This window comes from Epinephelus moara, chromosome 3 (assembly GCF_006386435.1).
Source record: "Epinephelus moara isolate mb chromosome 3, YSFRI_EMoa_1.0, whole genome shotgun sequence".
NCBI lineage: Eukaryota > Metazoa > Chordata > Actinopteri > Perciformes > Serranidae > Epinephelus > Epinephelus moara.
In genome coordinates this window covers 30601719-30620242 of record NC_065508.1, presented here as the reverse complement: position 1 = coordinate 30620242, position 18524 = coordinate 30601719, and the positions used below count along the sequence as shown (strand labels likewise).

Sequence of the window (18524 nt, the reverse complement as noted above, 5' to 3'; positions counted from 1 at the left end):
TTTCAGATGTTTTGTTACCTGTGCTGTATCATTCACCTGATGTTTTGGATAGGGAGGGTTTGATGAAACACTGTCATCTGACAACTGTGCATTACAAAAGTAAAATATTTACCTTTTGAGATGTGGTGGAGTAGAAGTATGAAACTGCATAGAAAGAAATACTTAAGTTAAGTACAAGTTAATTCGTACTTAAGTACAGTTATTGAGTAAATGTACTTAATTATATCCCACCACTGATCTGAAATAGTTCAACAATGATCAATAAAAGCAGCATCTGAGGATGTTTGTCAGACATAAATACAGCTATGTTCACCTCTAAATGACTCAATATCACTAAAACCCACACCTGCTGCTGCGTGGTGTGTGAGCTGATTACTGTAACATGTGTCCTGTGTTGTGCAGCACCTGCGTTGCGGCACGACGGGCGTGGTGACGTTCCTGCGAGGTCGGACTTTGTATGTGGCCTGGCTGGGAGACTCCCAGGTCATTCTGGTCAGAAAAGGACAGGTCGTGGAGCTGATGAAACCACATAAACCAGACAGAGAGGTAACACACTCACACACATCCTCACACACCGTCAGGTCACAAATCTATCACTTCCAATTACAGCGGCCCAGATTATTACGACATGGGGTCACATGTATCTCCAGTACAGTATGACAAAAATAGGTTTCAAGATTATTAATGTTGTTTGCACCAAAGTCCTGTTTTGTGCAGATTAAAAATAGTTACATCACAAACATCATGTGTGGCAACACCTCTATGTCCAAAGCTTCAATCTTTTTTGGGGTGATACCTGCAGCATTATGTCTGAGGTCATGAACACTATGATCAAGCCTCTGCTTATTATTCGTGGAAAGCTGAAGAAAGAAAGTGACACAGCGGTGTTTGCTCTCTTACTGCCTCAAAACGGCAAGAAATTAAGGGTTTTTTCACACTTGGTCCTTTTCAGCCCTCGAAGTGGACTCAGAGCGGTGACTCAGAATTTTTTGCGCAAATGTGAACACTCTAAGAAGAGGTTCGCTTAACCTGTGCCTTGTGAACACAAAACGCTCCGGCTCCACTTCGCCTTTTGCTTTTGTATTGTAGCCCTCCAGGCTTGGCGTAGACAGATCACACGCTATTTCAGTGGGACGCATAATAACACAACAGAGCCATGGCCCCAGGTAACGACAGCACAACTAGTGGACGAGGAGCACTTTGGTCTGACGATGAAACAACTGCACTCCCCCAGATATGGAACGAGGAAATCATCATCAACTGTCCACAACGTACAGAAACGCCAAGGTTTTCCTCCAATTTTAAATTCATAACCACACAACAGTGCTACATCAAAGTAAAAACAAAACTACTTCAATATATATTATATACAGGCTATAATGTGAATAGAAAGAGGACTGAGGCCCCATCAGAGCTGAAGTTGGCCAGAGAGAGAACTGAGTCCTTTTTCAAATGAACTGACAATGTGAACGCAAGAAGAACTGAGTCCCTTTTCTGTCGGTCCACTTTTTGGTCCACTTTAAGAGGTCTGAGTTCATTTAAAAAGGACCAAGTTTGAAGAGGACTGGGTTCGGTTCATTTAAAAAGGACCAAGTGTGAAAACAACCTAATTCTCATTTTATGGAAGAGCACAACTGTCCCTACCCCTGAGGGCTTTTTTTTACACATATAGTCCTTTTTAAATGAACCGAACTCAGCCCTCTTAAAGTGGACCATCAGAAAAGGGACTCAGTTCTCTTTCTGGTCACACTATAGCCTATCTATAATATATATTTATGTAGTTTTGTTTTCACTTTGACATGTCACTGCAGTGAGGTTATGAAGCCCCTCGCTTTCAGATGAACTTAAAATAGGAGGAAAACCTTAGTGTTCCTGTGCTGTAGACTGTGTCTGTTTTATATATTCTACATTCCACATCTGGAGACGTGCAATATCTTCCGTGGATCAAACTACTCCTGGTTCTGTGTCCTTGCAAGCGTTACAAGCCGATGTGTGTTTCGTCCGTTATTTCAAGCGTCCCAGGTCAACAGCATGTGATCTAGAGGGCTAAATACAAGAGGGCAAAGAGCAAAGCAAACCTGGAGGGCTTTATTTTCACTGAGCACAGATTCAGTGAACCGCACCGTGGACTTGAAGTGAACCAAACTCACTTCAGAGGGGTCTGAGTTCTCTTGGAGTGTTCACATATGCCCAAAAAATGCTGATCCACCACTCTGAGTCCGTTTAGATGGCTGAAAAGGACCAAGTGTGAAAATACCCTAAGATGTGACTGGAGGATTTAACTAACACACTCCATTTGGAAAGGATAAGATGTACCCTGAAAGACAGGCTCCAACAATTTAATAAAACCTGGAAACCCCTCATATCATATCTTGCAACACAAATGTAGCACAACAGTCCAAACTGTAGCACACACTGTACAACTGAGATGACGGAAGAGTGATGGGTCTCTGTGGGTGGAGGGAGGTGGGAGGAGTGGAGAAGTGGTCTGAAGCTAATTGTGATTTGTGATTTTGGGCTATATGAATAAAATTGAATTGAACTGAAATATTAGCTCATTTGAAGGTTAAAAACTGCGCAGCATGTGACAGTCATCATTACTAAAGCCAGCTGTGCTTCATGTGTGTCTGCAGGATGAGAAGCAGAGGATCGAGGCTCTGGGAGGCTGTGTGATCTGGTTTGGCACATGGAGGGTTAACGGCAGTCTGTCTGTATCCAGAGCAATAGGTACTGTTGATACTCAGTATAACCACATGTTGCTCTTTCATGCATGGTTTTACTTGTTTTTTACTTTAAAAGAGCAGTGTGTAGGATTTAGTGGCATCTAGCAGCAGTGTTGGGGGTCGTTACTCAAAAAAGTAATATATTACACATTACACAGGAAAAAAGTAATCCCTTACTTTACTTGATTACTCCCTGGAGAAAGTAATTAGTTACAATACTCATTACATTACTAGTTACTCTGTAAAATTGCCTGAAATGCATTGTCACGCAATTTGCCAGTTAACGATATAGCATTAAACCTTCCATATGTGTACCTCTTCAAAACAAACGGACCAGGTGATTTAAAAAGGTAAAAACATTGAATAAATCAGTTTTACATTGAAAGCAGTGTTTTTCTGATGCTGTTCGGCACATTGCAAAGCCACCAAGTACGGTGGCTGACAAGAAAACACAAATGTCCCTCTCTAGAGCCAGTGTTTGGTTTGTTGGTGCTAGACTACCGTAGACACATGGAGGTACACCATAGCGATCTCCATAGACGATGACCTGCTCCCTATGTAGATATGAAAAGCTCATTCTATGGTAAAGAAAACACAGTGATTTTTTTTTATGTGATTATACACTGAAGAAAACATACTTATTATATTATATTCCATTTCCACCAGTATGTCCCCCAAAATCCTACACACTGGACCTTTAACTTTGCCAGCTGAGAATCTCCTTGTTCCACTTTTCTGTCCTGAATGCCTGTATGAGCAGACACTAACAGAATAATCTGTTACCTGTGTTGTCAGGTGATTCAGAGCATAAGCCCTACATCTGTGGTGATGCAGACCATGGCATCTTCCCATTGGATGGTACAGAGGACTACCTGATTCTGGCCTGTGATGGCTTCTGGGACACCGTGGGTCCAGACGAGGCGGTGCGGGTGGTCAGCGACCACCTCCAGGAGAACTCCGGAGACACCACCATGGTAGCCCACAAGCTGGTGGCCTCAGCCCGTGACGCAGGCTCTAGTGATAATATCACAGTCATAGTGGTCTTCTTGCGGGACCCACGCACCCCACCACCCACTGGCACAGAGGACGAGGAGGAGGGTGTTGTAGAGGGAGAGGTGGAAGAGGAGGAGGAGGAGGTAGCAGAGGTGGAGGAGGAGGAACAGGAAGAGGAGGATGAGGAGGAAGAAGAGGCAGTCAGAGTAGAGCGTGATGGTGGTGAGGGAGGCAGCACTGCGGACATCGGGGGGAAGGGTCGCGGAGGTTGGCCCCTGCAGCAGTGCTCAGCCCCTGCCGATCTCAGCTACGAAGACCGAACGGACTCGCTCACGGACAGAACTAGCCTCAGCCTGCTGGGGCCGTCGCTGGAGGGCCGCATCACCCTGACCGGGGGCTCACAGCAGCCCTTCTCCAACTTTAGCCCCGACCTCTTCACAGCCTCCCACATCTATCGAGAAGAACGCCCACTGAGGCGCAGGTCCTGTATCCCCTTTCAGGAGGCCAGCATCTCTAGCTTCACGGACCCACTGTGGCCCCAGACAGCCATGCTGTTAGGCCAGGCAGTGAAGCGAAGCCGCAGGCTTGGTTATGGTAGTCGCCGATGGGGCCGAAGGAGGCCAGGCGCATCCAAGGAGCTGCTAGGCCTGTTACCCTCTGGCCACTTGCTGCCGCACATGCAGCGCCACTCCAACCAGAGGCCTGGAGTGGCAGTGCCTCACCTGCCCCACAATTCCACCATCTGAAGAGGTGACCCAAACCAAACCATCTCCTTCATTTATTCAGTCCTGCCCCTCAGCCCACCCACCCACCCACCTCTGCCTTCAACATGTCTTTCTTTGATAGTAGGTAGTTGTGGCTCCTGCAGTCGTTACGTGATTATTGAAACTCTGTCGGAGGAGTGGTGCTCTCTGTCCTAAGCCGAAATGTCTCCAAATGTAAGCCGGCCCACTAAACACAAGCCCTGCTCCTCAGTGCTGTAGGTAAAGCGCAAAACTGCATCCTCTCCATTGTGACCACTGATCAGTCATCATGAAGCCAGAGCTGCAGGCTGATGAGATGTGTTCAGACTGAATGTAAAATGAATCTGCACCGTGCAGGACACAGTTAATTGTTGGCAGTGCAAAAAACAGAAACACCTGGAGTTCCAGCCATATTTTGATTAAATCGCCAGGACAGTGTATTGTTAACTCGCTAGACTGGACCACGAAAAGCACCAAAAGAAGCAAAAGATCGCTTGCATTCAGTCTGAACACAAATTTAATTTATGTGCTTGGTTGCTCCACATTCTGGCCAGCATCTTTAGACTAAAATTATGTATTTTGGACAGAAAGAAAAAGCCTTCTAGGTGAAAATTAGTCTCTTTCAGGTTAATGGAAGGAATAAATTTGATCTCATCACTTGTCAAGCTTGCAGAGGAAGTAAGAATATACACTACTTGGCAAAAATTATAGGGACACTTAAACATTACACCCTTATATGGTAGCTGAACATGTCATTCCATACCCATAGGCATAAATGCGCTCTTATGACAGTCTCCACACTTCTTTGAAGTCTATCCTCTAGACCGATACAGGATTTATTGGATTTTTTTTTTTCTTCTTTTAAATATAAACAAAACTTACAGGACACATTCTTGATGAGGATTGCTTAAAATATGGTTAATGAAGAACTGCAATAAAGTACGGTGGCCCTTAGGATCAAAATGCAACATTTCAGAAAACACAACATTTTACAAACACAACCAACCCAGTCTCACTCTGAAGTCATTGAAATCCAGTGCTTGGGCAGCGACTTGTGCCATCAGACACAGATGAAAAAAGCTGTCCTTGAATGTTGGCATGATACCCGGCCGGTCGACGTTACAGTTTAACAGCACCTGATGGCATCAGGGGGAAATGTGACGAGACAAGAACGAAAGTTAAGGCGGCGAAAGTCCAAGTAGGGCGGGTGGGAGTGGCTGATGGATCCAAGAAACGCCGAACTTCACCCGGGAGAGCGGTGTTCGCGTCCCGTAAGATTATAAAGCCAAACCCTGTTCTTTTTTCCTAAACCTAACCACGTGCTTTTGTTGTTGAAGGAAAAAAAAACGTCAATTCACGGTGTTGTACCAACGTAGCGCTTCTATTTTTAAAGAAACTGAAGGTAAATGGTAAAGTTCCTAAGAAAACAGAAGTGTATTTTGACACCCAGGGTACCCTGGACGTCATATGTGGACGTGGAAAGTCCATGACCAAACGTCAATATGTGACGAGGTCGGAGTGAGAGTGTGTTGACAAAACACAACATTTCACAAAACACTACAACATGTTTCCGAAATGTTGTTGTGTATTGACCCTCAGGGTCACCATAATAAAGACATGTATTGGGTTATTATTTTTTTGCTACTTACTGGATGTTGAACAAAGAATAAAATGATATATGCGCCACTACAAACATTAGCCAATAATATTGTCAATGCCGATGAATCGGTCATGCTCTAGGTGAAAAGGGAACGAGCCTTTTTATTTCCCTTACTTAGAGTTACAAGGCAGAGACCAAAACATTGAAAAACAGCCCTAAACCAAAAGTACACCAAATAATTTGGTGTTAATCATTTCCTTCTATTTAATGTCGCCCAGGTATAAATGCAGAGTGAGATGACACATCTTTTGTTTTGAGACCGCTGTCCAGAATGTCGAGCGACCGAACATTAAAATAAACTCTAATGGCGGAGTTTACCTTTTTGTCAGCAATCCTTTGGTGGCAGATGAATGCAGTTCATAGGGACTGAAGGCACATGCTGTTCCTTCCCCTTCCCATACAGTCAGTGACCCAGCCATTATCCAGCCACAATTTGTCTACAGATAAAAGCATTTAACAACGGATTATAAAAGATTAGCAGTCACTTACCTGAATAAATGGTCCACGTAGTCCAGTATTCCAGATGGGGATATACTCCTGAGATCATATTTTTTTTCTTTCATGATGGAGGAGAAGGGTATATTTTTTGTCATAGTTGTTGGGCCACATAGCTGTTGCAAATATTCCAAGTGTATTTACTTTTACACAAAAACCCATCTAAGAGAAGTATTTTACAGCAGGTTTGATAAGTGCAAACCATTTAATGTCGGGCCAGGACAGTTGAAACCTGCAGAACACGTGCCTTCCATATGTGTTACTAAAGCCTACTTCCCTACTACACATATATATTTACTAATTACTGAATTTGTTAACAATTCAGGACAAATCTGGCTTTCACTTGGGTTGTATTTTGACTCCGTGCCACTTTAAAGACAGGGTCAAAAGGTTTGACATTTTGGGAAATAGTTTGATTTGCTTTCTTGCCAAGAAGATTGATACACTCTCATATCTGCACACTAAATATAAAGCCACAACCAGCAGCTGATTAGCTTAGCTTAGCATAAAGAGTGGAAGCAAAGGGGAACAGTTAGCTTTAGCTTCTAGGACCAGTTGCACAAAGCACCTTTAGTTTACTCCTTACGTATGACACTTAAGGTTTAGTTTTTCCTTAGCTGAGGAAATAACTTAAGGGTGTTGCACAGAATCTTGTAAAAGGTTTCCTTAGTCAAGGAAAGGCATTCAGGCATTTACTGCACTGAAAGAGATTTTACAACAGTGAAATTCTGCTGTTTCCATGGAGACCATTTGTTTGCTTGAACAGGCGCTTGTGATAACTATCGCTTCCTGTTGTCGCACCTAAGTAGCGTCTCCAAAGTCAGCCTGATATTTTAAAAAAAAATGGCAGAAGATAAGAAGACAAAAAACAAAATGGTGAGAGGAAGAAAAATCAGACTTCTAGAGGAGTTCAATAAAAGAAAAAACAAACTGAAAAATAAATCTGATCCAAAAATAACAGCCAACATGAAGCAACAAATGTAGGAGGCAATGTTTGGACGGGAACTTCACCACGCTGTTCGCCAAAGGGTGAGGGTGTTTGAAACCCGGCGAGTGACATGACACACCGTCGACTTGTGTATGTGAAATACCTCGCCAATAACTGATTGAAAAGATCCTTTTGCATTAAAACCATAGGGCAATCATTAGTTGTGGAGCCTGATCTCACTCCGAAGTCGTCGAAATCCAGTGCTTGGGCAGTGATTTGCGGCCTCAGAAACCAATGAAAAAAGGCGTCCTTTAACGTTGGCATGATAGGCGGCTGGTTGCCGTTATAGTTTAACGGTGCCCAGCAGCATCAGGGATGAAAGTTAAGGCGGCGAAAGTCAGACTGGGGCAGGTGGGTCCAACAAACACCAACGTTCACCTGTGAGAGCAGTGTTCGCGTCCCGTAAGATTCTAAAGCCAAACCTTCTTCTTTTTACCTCAACCCAACCATGCGACATAGTGCGTTTATTTTGAAAGAGACTGTATGTAAACGTTAAATTTCCTGTGAAAACTGAAGTGTGTTTTAAAAACCAACTAACCAGCTGCTGGCTACATAGTAGCTGCACATGTAGCGTACAGACATGAGAGAGGAACCAACCTTCCCATCAATAAAGTGAATATTTCCCAAAATGTCCTTTTAGATCCAAAATCCTTTGGATAACATGAAGAGAATCTGCACGTTAGAGAGCACAGTTTTCTATCTGTAATCTATACAGTCGTGGTGCTGATGGCCCCTCCGGCTCTGCAACAATACTACGCAGCAAACATCCCAGTCATCACCAACTGCAAGATAGCCGGGCTCCTGTGGCCCCATGTCGCCTTTAATAATTGGATCTTTCTCTGATCTGATCTAGATTCAACAACGGAGAGCCCCCTCTGTGCCGTCTAACACGCTGCTGACAATGCTGCACTTCAGTTATGTAAGCAAGTCTTTATGCCACCTTTCATAAGACTGAACTTGTCCATGAGACATGAATGCCAGTTTCGACATTCATTGGTTTCATATATCTGACGCCAATATGGTAGCGTTCCTCTTTAATGCTAACTCATAATCATAATTAACAAATGTAATCTAATACTAATTTGTATGATAAAATATGACAGCACCCAGTTAACTTGGAGAGACTGATCTGTGGAAAGACGTCTGTCACTTTGCTTTAAATGTGTAACTTTTGTTTTCAAATACACACAATAGCATTACTGTATCTAAACATACTTATTGACTATAAACTAGCTGTAACACACACTTGCTATGAAACTATTAAATGATAGGTAAACCTTGACCCACATTCCCCCGAGTTACTAACTCTGACTTTAATTTTCAAAGTACTAAAATGGTTTGGTTGCCTACTAAATATTTAGTTTGTTGTGGGAGCAAATGACTGTTCGCTAAGCCTCACCCCCGCTTAGTTACTGTTGTTACAGCTGTCAGGCTTTCCGTTCTCGCATGATAAATATGCAGATTTAGCTACCACTTGAAATTGGTAGTAATTTTGTTAAACAATAAGTCCTTGATTTCACTTAAGCTTCTCATTTCTGGTCGCCAACTAGGTAGCATACTTTTATTGTAGCTTTTACCTCATTAGAATGCTCATCTTACAGAAAAACATACTTGGACAAGCAACACAAACAGTGTGTCTCTAATCGCAAACTTACGTTAGTACACTTCAATGTAGTACATCATGTACACTACGTACTTCTTGTGTGGTGCACTTATTTCAGGGTAGTGTTGTCTCAAATTGCGCACTAACGTTTTGCACTTACTGGAAGTGACGACGGCTTTTTTTTAACTGCCTTTTCATCTTCATTATCTTTTTATTTTGAATTGGCAAATTGTAAATGTATGGTGGTGCATTATTGCCAACATCTCACCACTATCTCCATCAAACCATACACATTTCTCTTGTATTTTGGAGTTAGGAAAGGCTACAAAAGAGCCTTGAAACTCAACATACCAACTATGTGGAATCATCCAAAGTTTGACAGCCTTCCATGCCTATGTACAGTTGATATGTAAGCTTTGATTGGACAGTTGCTGTTTGAGGGTGGGTTTTACCGAACAGTCATTTTGGACACATTAATTATTCCCTAACATTCCCTAACATCGTCACTCCCCACTCTTAAGTTGATGCAGTTAATTTCTAAAGGTCAGGATGTTAGTGATGACCAGGTTCTGTAAATCGTGCCTCCACTCTCCTGGCCCCGTCACACATGAAAGGTGTGATATGACAACACGCGATTCACCAGACAAACAGGTACTGGTTTGAGGGCCATCGCCTCCCCTTTCAGTCGTACTAGTGAATGGGGGACTCCCTCTCCCGCGAACCATCCCATGGACTGACTAGTGAAGAGCATCAGTGGAGCAGAATGTACCTCATGTGTCCCAGAATGTCCTCAGAGACTTGGTGAAGTGTGTCGACATGAATTGGTGTTTTTTTGGGGAGAAGATTCGTCTCTCCAAAAGGCATCTTAGCTATGAGGAATGTACTATTGAGACACTCAACAAACTAAAGCCACTGGATCCCTTTTGTGGTCGATACCCGAAGAAGATCAACGGAAATCACAGTCATTTTGAATATTCACGTAGGCACGGATGCGTATGTATATTATGAGTACTAACTGTGAGGCAAGCGAGTGCTGGAGGAGTGTACATATAATAATTCTGTCTTGTAAATCAGTAGTTTTAATCCATGCTCCACCAGGCCTGATGGTAGGGTCAGATGTTGGATCTAGGTCCCAAAATCTCCCGCCACCAGGCTGAGGTGGAGGTAAGGGTGTGATGTAACTGAACAGCCTGAGAGGGGCATCAGTTCATAAACACTGCCGCTGCCTTCGAGAGCTGCTAAAGTATTTAAAAGGTGTTGAACCAGTCTGGCTTTCACTGGAGAGTTGTAGTGTACTATCGTGGCCTAGCTGCTGTTTGTCCCTGCTTTCTTACCCTGACATGAATAAAAAAAAAAACAGGGACATAAAGATGTTAATTATTGGCTTGAAATACTGTATTTCCAATCTGCAGCTTAGATTTTAAAACATTTTTATCAGTACCAGCCTTATAAAAACATCTTGCCTATCAAATTACGTCAGTAGTTTGTAGGTTTTCATTCCAACTCTGCAGGTGTTAGATGATTAGCCTGGTGTTGATTAGAGACGAGGAACACGAGTGAACGGAGCTGCTGTGGTGTTAGGATTTAATAGTTTCACTGTGTTACAAGTCTTTTAGATAACAGTAGAGTAGATCTTTTACACGGATCACACAGGGCAGTAAACTCTAGAGAAGCAGAGCTGCCACGGTTTGTCTCAGGATCTTGTTATAATGACAAAGTGTTTTTGTTTCAGGGGGAATGGACCCTGTAACTCCTAATAATCAGAAAGAGTTCAAGAGAATAAACAGGCTTATCCCTGCCAACATCACCTCTTCAAAGCCTGATGTCAAAACTACCGATGCTGACCTTAGACTAAGGGTGCTTTCGGACTTGCCCTGTTTGGTTCAATCAAACTTGTTTGCCCACTAAGTGCAGTTCGTTTGGGCAGATGTGAACACAGCAATTGCACTCAAGTGCGCACCAAAACAACCGGTCAGAGACCTTCTTGAAGAGGTGGTCTCGGTCTGGTTCCAAACTTTTCTCGTCTTGACATTCCAACAAAATCAAACATGTTTAATATTACCGTAATTTTTTTTAGTTTGGGCTTTTGCAAATACTGAAATTTAATGATGTGAACATTCTAAACAACTAACAGCAACCAATGGTTGTAAGTTGAGGCAACAAAATCGTGTTACGTGTTTTTGCAGACATGTAAGAAATTGTTAATATGTCACATTTCTTAAAGGGAGTTTGGCATAATATTTTCCACCAATAGCAGGATGGAAAGTAATCTCAAAAATGAATCTAGTTGTCGTCTTGCAAATAGTGACCCTGCAAGATCCTCAGTCTTTGCAAAATCTTACGGTCTGTGACCAAAAACTGACATTCGGTTCTTCTCAAAGTCAAAGACACTCCCTTGGTAGGACAGGTCCTTCCAAATCAGGTCCTATAGAGGTTAGGTGAGACTCCTTCCTAGCATTCGGTGAACACACACTGGAATATGCTAGCAAGTGCCCAGGTATGTGTTATTGAAGAGGCCCTGCCTTCAATTCCACCAAATCATGCTCAAGAGTTGTGGGTACTTCATGCCTGCTGACGATACACACATGCATCTTTGAGAATTCTCTGATGGAAGGACTCGGTCCACGCTAGAATTAAAAGGATCCTTGACTTTGGAATAGTCTTTCTGCGAGATATGATGATGTAGCCTCCTTGAAGTATAGCTGTTTAAGGGGCCCACATGCCAAGTTTTTTTGCACCCTCGACTTCATTGTTTTTAATGTAGATGCACTGCAGGTGCACTCAAACACCAGAGTGACGGCATGATAAACTGGCTTCAACTTTTGGAATGCAGCAGTGCACTCTGCATGTCATGTGACAAGGACCAAGTAATCATAGCTGGCAGACATCTTTGCCTTCATCCTTTAATATCAGTCTGTGATAAATAAGGAGGAGAAGTTAAGTATTTTAGTGCAGGGCTGCCAGAGTTTTTCATCTGCCCCACGAACAGCAGGCTTACACACAAAGAGCGCCTGGAAGAGGAACAGCTCTGCACTCAGGATTTCAGGTAAATAAGCTATGACAAGGTGCTGGTTAAGGTTGCCTAGCAATCTCAGATGCAACCTGCCACCATGCTCTGGAAAGGCACAAGAGTAGCACCCAACGCCTGACCTCATGTCTTTCAGGTGGTTAAAAACGCTGCATGTGTACATTATTAGGTGGGCATTATTGAAGACATGGCAAATTGTGCGCAAAGAGTTGTGGGTACCTCATGCAGGCTGAGGATACACACATGCATCCTTGAGAATTCTCCAAAGGACAAACTCTGTCCTCTGTTGAACCTGAAGGATGCTTGACTTTGGAGCAGACCTTCGGCAGAATTCAATGATGTAGCCTCCTAAAAATTCAGCCGTTGAAGGATCCTTCCTTGACTTTGAGAAGCATCAACCTTTAAATGTGAGAGGGTGACAGACTTTAGTCCTTTAAAAGGTCATATTTCAAAGTTTTTGGGTATGGTGGGCTTTAGTCCCCAAAGATGTGCCCAAGATATTTTTTCCCAATCAAGGTAAAATGAGCGGCACATGTAATATGCACCATGGTTACCATATTAGTTTAGCACATTAGCATGCTAACATTTGCTACCACTTCATGCTACCACTGTCCTATCAACAGAAAAAATAATCTCAAAAAATATCTCTGGGGACAAACCGCTCTCATCTTACAACAAGATGCTTTGTCATTGTAACAAGATACTCGGTCTTTTGTCATTATAACACGATCTTAAAATGAGACGATGACGTTCTAACGAGATGAATTTGAAGACCACAAACGCGTCTTTTTGTGAATGGTTGCAGATCATTGGAGCATGTTGTAGCTTGTGTCCACATCTCAAAGCAGCTGTGCAGTAGTTTTCTGTCCCCTGTGATTCACCAATGTAGTTTCACAGCAGGTCTGCAGTGTTGATGTGAACTCTCTCTGCGCTCTGGAGGGAAAGATGTACTACAACAGTGCTCAGCGACAACGATCCATGGGTTGCATTCACCAAAAACCCTGTGAATCAGTTACACAGTGTTACTCATCGTAATTTGCAAACCGCCAGAAGTTGTCACCATATGAGCAATAAAAACATCACTCCTTATGGTAAATCCTCTACCTAAAACTCGAGAGCCCCACACTTCCTCCCTCACTCATGCTCCGCTTGCACTAAAGATTCCTCTGAGTCGGATGTTTCCCTTCCCTGGTGATGATGAAAGCAAGCAGAAGTTCAGCTCTGCTCTCCCATAATAATCACTGTCTAACTATAGGGCCCCTCCATGAATCTGCACTGTGTGTCTATGCACACACACAAAAAAAAGCTTTTTCTTTTTCTCTGTAAGCAATAATGACGTTGCATTAAAAGGCTCTCTGAGGGTTTGTCTTCTGCTGAAGGACGCAACAAAAATGTGGTTCTGTCAGCCAGAACGAAAGGTCACAGAGCAGAAATGCTGAGCTCCTGAAGTCAATTTCTCATTCATTTTCCCCCTGTAGAGAATAGGATTATGAGTCATAATCTGCTGCCTGTTGTAAGGTTCATTTAACACACTCCTACACCTCCTGTAAAAAGTCTGTAGCCAGCTAGTTTGAGTCCAGAATGCTTAACTTAAATGATCTTCAAGTCTTTGGAAAAATGAATTTGAAGCTTTCTTCTTTAAGTGATAAAGGAGGCAAGACGTTTCGGCATTCCTCTGCAGCTGGTGTACATTTGAAGAGACTGCCTGGACTTCTCAGACCTGTGCACTCTGTTCAGATGTACACTAATGTGGATGAAAGGGAGGATGACTAAGCTCACTGAGCGCTGTGATTGGTCCCTTCTTCTTGTCCTCTGAGCTTGAAGACAAACCCCACGATTGGCTCTTCTTCAACATGCAGGTTAGGTTAAAAAACATACAAAAAAAGAGTAAAACACACATTGAGTACCTGTATTATGTGTTCCTGTAGTATATTAAATATGTGTACTGTATCTGGTGACTAATTATCATGTATATAAAGATTAGAACAAGTCTCCTCGACTGTTGCCTTTTCTTTCCTCAAGAGTTGTGATTGTTTTATCTTTGTCAGTTTGGTTTCTCTCACCCAGGATCCTTTGCATCACCCAGTGGGGGAATGTAACTAAAGCCTCATGTCCACCGAACAGTACAGTACAGTTCAGTATGCTTTTTTTTTCTGTTTCCACTGTAAAAAGTTGTGGATGGTACCACTGGAGCCATTCTGTACCGTCCCCATGTTTGGTCCCCCCTCTGTTGGGGTACCTAGCACACAGATCTGGTACTAAAAGGTGGAGCTGTGAACACTGCAGTCTGATTGGTCAGTAGAGGACAGTCTCTCTGCTCAGGGCTGAGTTGTGTCTGGTTTTGAGGCTCATGTAACCACTGTTCATACTGTGGAGAGTTTTATTAGTAAACTGTAACTATAAAATGAAAGGATGTTTTGCTGCAAACACTTTAGTTATAATGAGTGTATCCTTAAGCGTTTACATATATTAATTTAGACTCCGATGGCATATATTCTAATCCTTACTTGGAGAAAAAAAAGAATCGCGTAGCATCATTCTTGTGGGCTACAGCAACACTAAACCCCTGAGCTTGCCTGAGAAGGACTAAATGCACAAAGCTGCTATTTTTAAATATCCCACAGAGAGAGACTCTCACTGCAGCCTGTTCCATTTTGTTTTGAAAATGTCGGCGTGCAGCCTCGTTCTGTGGACGATAAACCAGGTGCAAACTGTGTCACCGCTGATGAGAAAATACAGCGAGTGCTGGACGGAGCAGTGAGTGACAACAACCCCGCCCACATTTAAGAGGACTGTCTGTGGTGGATACACTAAACAGACCAAGGGTCTAGTTACCATGTCTGAAGGGTTACTGTTGGTTCCACAGGTGCCACACCTAAAGTGTTTGGTGGAAACGGGGCTTAAGTACACTATATTTACTTAAAGACTGTACCTCAGTACAAATTTGGGGTACTTGTACTTTACTTGAGGTTTTTCCACTAAATTTATCTGACAGCTTCAGTTACTTTACAAATCAAAGCAACATCCAGCAGCATCCAGCGGTGAAGATTGCAAAATGCAACTTGCTGAAACTTCTCTCAGTTGGATTTTCTTGAGGTTTTTACTGCAGACGTCTCCTCCTCTCCAAAACAAACAGACCAGCTGATCTAAACCAGTAAAAACACTGAATGAAGCAGTTTCGTGTTACAAATCAGTGTATCTCCGATGCTCTTAGGCATGTCAGATGAGAGAGCACCTGGCCAAAATTGCATGCAAAAAAAATCTACATCAGCACACCTTAAATTTCAGTGTGACAACTTTGACCAGCACTTTAGTTTTAATGAGTGGATCTTTAAGCGTTTACATATATTAATCGCCAAGGTACAAACGTATGTTTATCTAAAAAAACAACTTTATTTTCTTTGCATGCAACTTGGGCCAAGATATTATCTCCTGTGTAGGAGATAATCAGTGATCTCTTATTAGACTGTGAATAAATTATTTGACAAAAACCTAATAACTGGAAAACAAACAGCAAATATATTCTACACAATCTTCTACGTTGGAGATAAACTTAGATTTTAACCAAAACTGCATGCAAAAAATATGTTTTTGGATAAACATGTTTATCCTCTATCTCCTACATAGAAGATAAAATCTATGTAGGAGATAGGGGATATTACGAGATGTTATCTCCTACGTAGGGGATAATACCTTCGAGATCGGGGATAAACATATGTTTATCTAAAAAAACTTTAGATAATCTAGTAGTATCTTCTCCTATATAGAAGATACTACCTCCTGCATAGGTGATAAACAATGATTGATCTACTTATTTGATTTTTTAATGATCTATTAATTTACGATTATTTAGACTATGTTCTTAGGAGACTTTATCTCCTACATAGAAGATAACATCTCCTAATATCCCCTATCTCCTACATAGATATTATTTTCTACGGAGGAGGTTATATCTCAGAGATACGGGATAAATATATGTTTATCTAAAAAATTTGTAATCATTTCTATAGATTTTTCTTTACTCTAAACAAAAGCCCTACGAGGCAGGGTGAAAAACATCTGGGCAATGTTGGCCCAAACCTAACTTTATCTCTCACTTAGGAGATATTATCTCCTGCATAGGAAATATGTGTATGCCCCTATCTCCCACACAAAAGATAACATCTCCTATATCCGTGATCTCCGACATAGATATTATCTAAAAAAACAATACAAAAACTTTTGGATCTCCTACGTAGGAGATAATATCTTCTAATATTCCCTATCTCCTACATAGATATTATCTGCAATGCAGGAGATGATATCTCCTATCTATAGAACATAGATATATCTCCTGTAGAAGATAGGGGATAAACACATTTATCTGAAAAACCTTAAATTTATCTAACAAAATATACTTTTTGCATGCAATTTTGGCCAAAATCTAAGGTTAACTCTGACGTAGGAGAAATACATTGGCTAATCTCTCATTGAATAAATTATTTGACAAAACTCTAATAACTGAGGAACAGACAGTAAATATAATTTACACACTGCTCCCTGTGACATCTCCTGGGACAGGTGTCGGCAACCTTTACAATCAAAAGAGCCACTTCTGGCAAAAAAAAAAAAAAAAAAAAAATCTGTCTGGAGCAGTAAAATATTTCTGAGCCTTATGATAAGGGTAACACAGCCTGTTAAGTGTAGTTCAACTTATCAACATTACTAATGGGTCTAAATGAGCATTCACTAATATGTTATACCACGAGGTAGCCGCTATGCAGTGGGATATTTATGATGACAAACTTTGCACTGTTGACGGTGACAGTGCACTATTAAATTCTGTATTTTCCTCAAAGACTTTTCCTTCTTTGGATTTGGAATCCACAGCCAGCCTCGCTAGGGAGACTCAAAACGAGCCAGCGCTATTTAGGTTTGGCAAAATTTAGAGGAAAAGGTGTCCAGCTGTAGAAGTATGACTCAAATTTTAGTTGTCAAAACATTAAAAGATGTTTTTAATTCTGTGTAAAGGCTACATCATTTTTACAATTGTACAAATGTACAAATCATGTTAGGCCTACAATAATAAATGAAAATTAAAATGTGGATTGCCCCCTCCGAGTTGGGAGTGAGTAGCGAGTAAGTTCAAATATCTCAGGGTCTTGTTCACGAGTGAGGGTGGAACAGAGTGTGAGATGGATCAGCGGTTTGGTGCAATGTCGCAGTGATGCGGGCACTGTGCCAGACCGTCGTGGTGAAGAAGGAGCTGAGCCAGAAGGAAAAGCTTTCAATTTACTGGTCCATCTGCATCCCAACCCTCACCTATGGTCATGAACTCTGGGTAGTGACCGAAAAAATAAGGTCACGGATACAAATGGCCGAAATGAGTTTCTATATATCTATAGATAGGGTAAGGAGCTCGGAGTAGAGCCACTGCTCCTTCGCGGATCAGTTAGGGTGATTCGAGCATCTGATCAGTAAAGCATTGGGGGTCCCCCAGGAGGAGCTGGAATGTGTTGCTGGGGACGTCTGGGGTGCTATGCTTGGCCTGCTGCCCCTGCGACCTGGCCCAAGATACGCGGATGAAAATGGATGGATGGATGGATGGATGGATGGATGGATGGATGGATTTAATGTTAAAAAAATGAAGAGACGCATGTTGCCTACCCTGGTCCTAGGAGAAAAAGATTAATAAGAAAGATTACAAATTTGTTTATCTGAGCTTTCACTTTCTCTCCCATTAATCATCTCACAACTCCACAGATTTATCTCAGGACTCTTCTGAGCTGCACAAAGGTTTTTTTTTCTGGCTCCAGTTACTGATGAAGACACTGACAGGCAGAAACATTCAAACCATCCCTTCAGACAGCTGTGGGTGATGTCACAGATGCTCCATCTTTGGTTTTCTTACAGCCTAAAAAAAAGAGAGCCATCTGTGTGAAACTGAAATACAAAGCAAAGGTTAGCTGGCTAACCCACTAATCCGTCTCCAGGGTTCTGAAAATCAAACAGCGGAGGGGTCAGCAGAATAATAGGAAACCTGAACAAATTTGTTTTCATGTAGCAGAGTGAAAATGCCAGAAGCCAGAGTGTGAGGAGCGATGTGATGCTGTAACAGGGCTTTCATGTGGAACAGTGCTGTCTGCTGTTACATAAACAGCTTTACAAAAAAAGTGAGCAGTCCTCCACATTCTTTCTATAAAAAGACTCATCATTTCACCCCACTCATAATCTGGCTTTATTCTCTCCGTTCCAGCAGTTTTAAGAAAAAAAAAGGTGATTAAATCCAGACAGACAGAAAACGTGAGGGCT

At 42.1% G+C, this 18524-nt stretch overlaps 1 protein-coding gene across 2 annotated transcripts in view; it reads left to right on the top strand.

Annotated features, from left to right (window-relative positions):
- Positions 1-14206, top strand: part of ppm1e (protein phosphatase, Mg2+/Mn2+ dependent, 1E) — a 74358-nt gene extending 60152 nt beyond the window's left edge. For both annotated transcript variants that reach the window (XM_050041450.1, XM_050041449.1), the window contains 3 exons: positions 403-546; positions 2634-2727; positions 3519-14206. In XM_050041450.1, the coding sequence (XP_049897407.1) occupies positions 403-546; positions 2634-2727; positions 3519-4462 (1182 nt within the window). In that variant the 3' untranslated portion in view covers positions 4463-14206. The remainder of the gene's footprint in view (positions 1-402; positions 547-2633; positions 2728-3518) is intronic.
- Positions 14207-18524: the final 4318 nt, after the last annotated feature.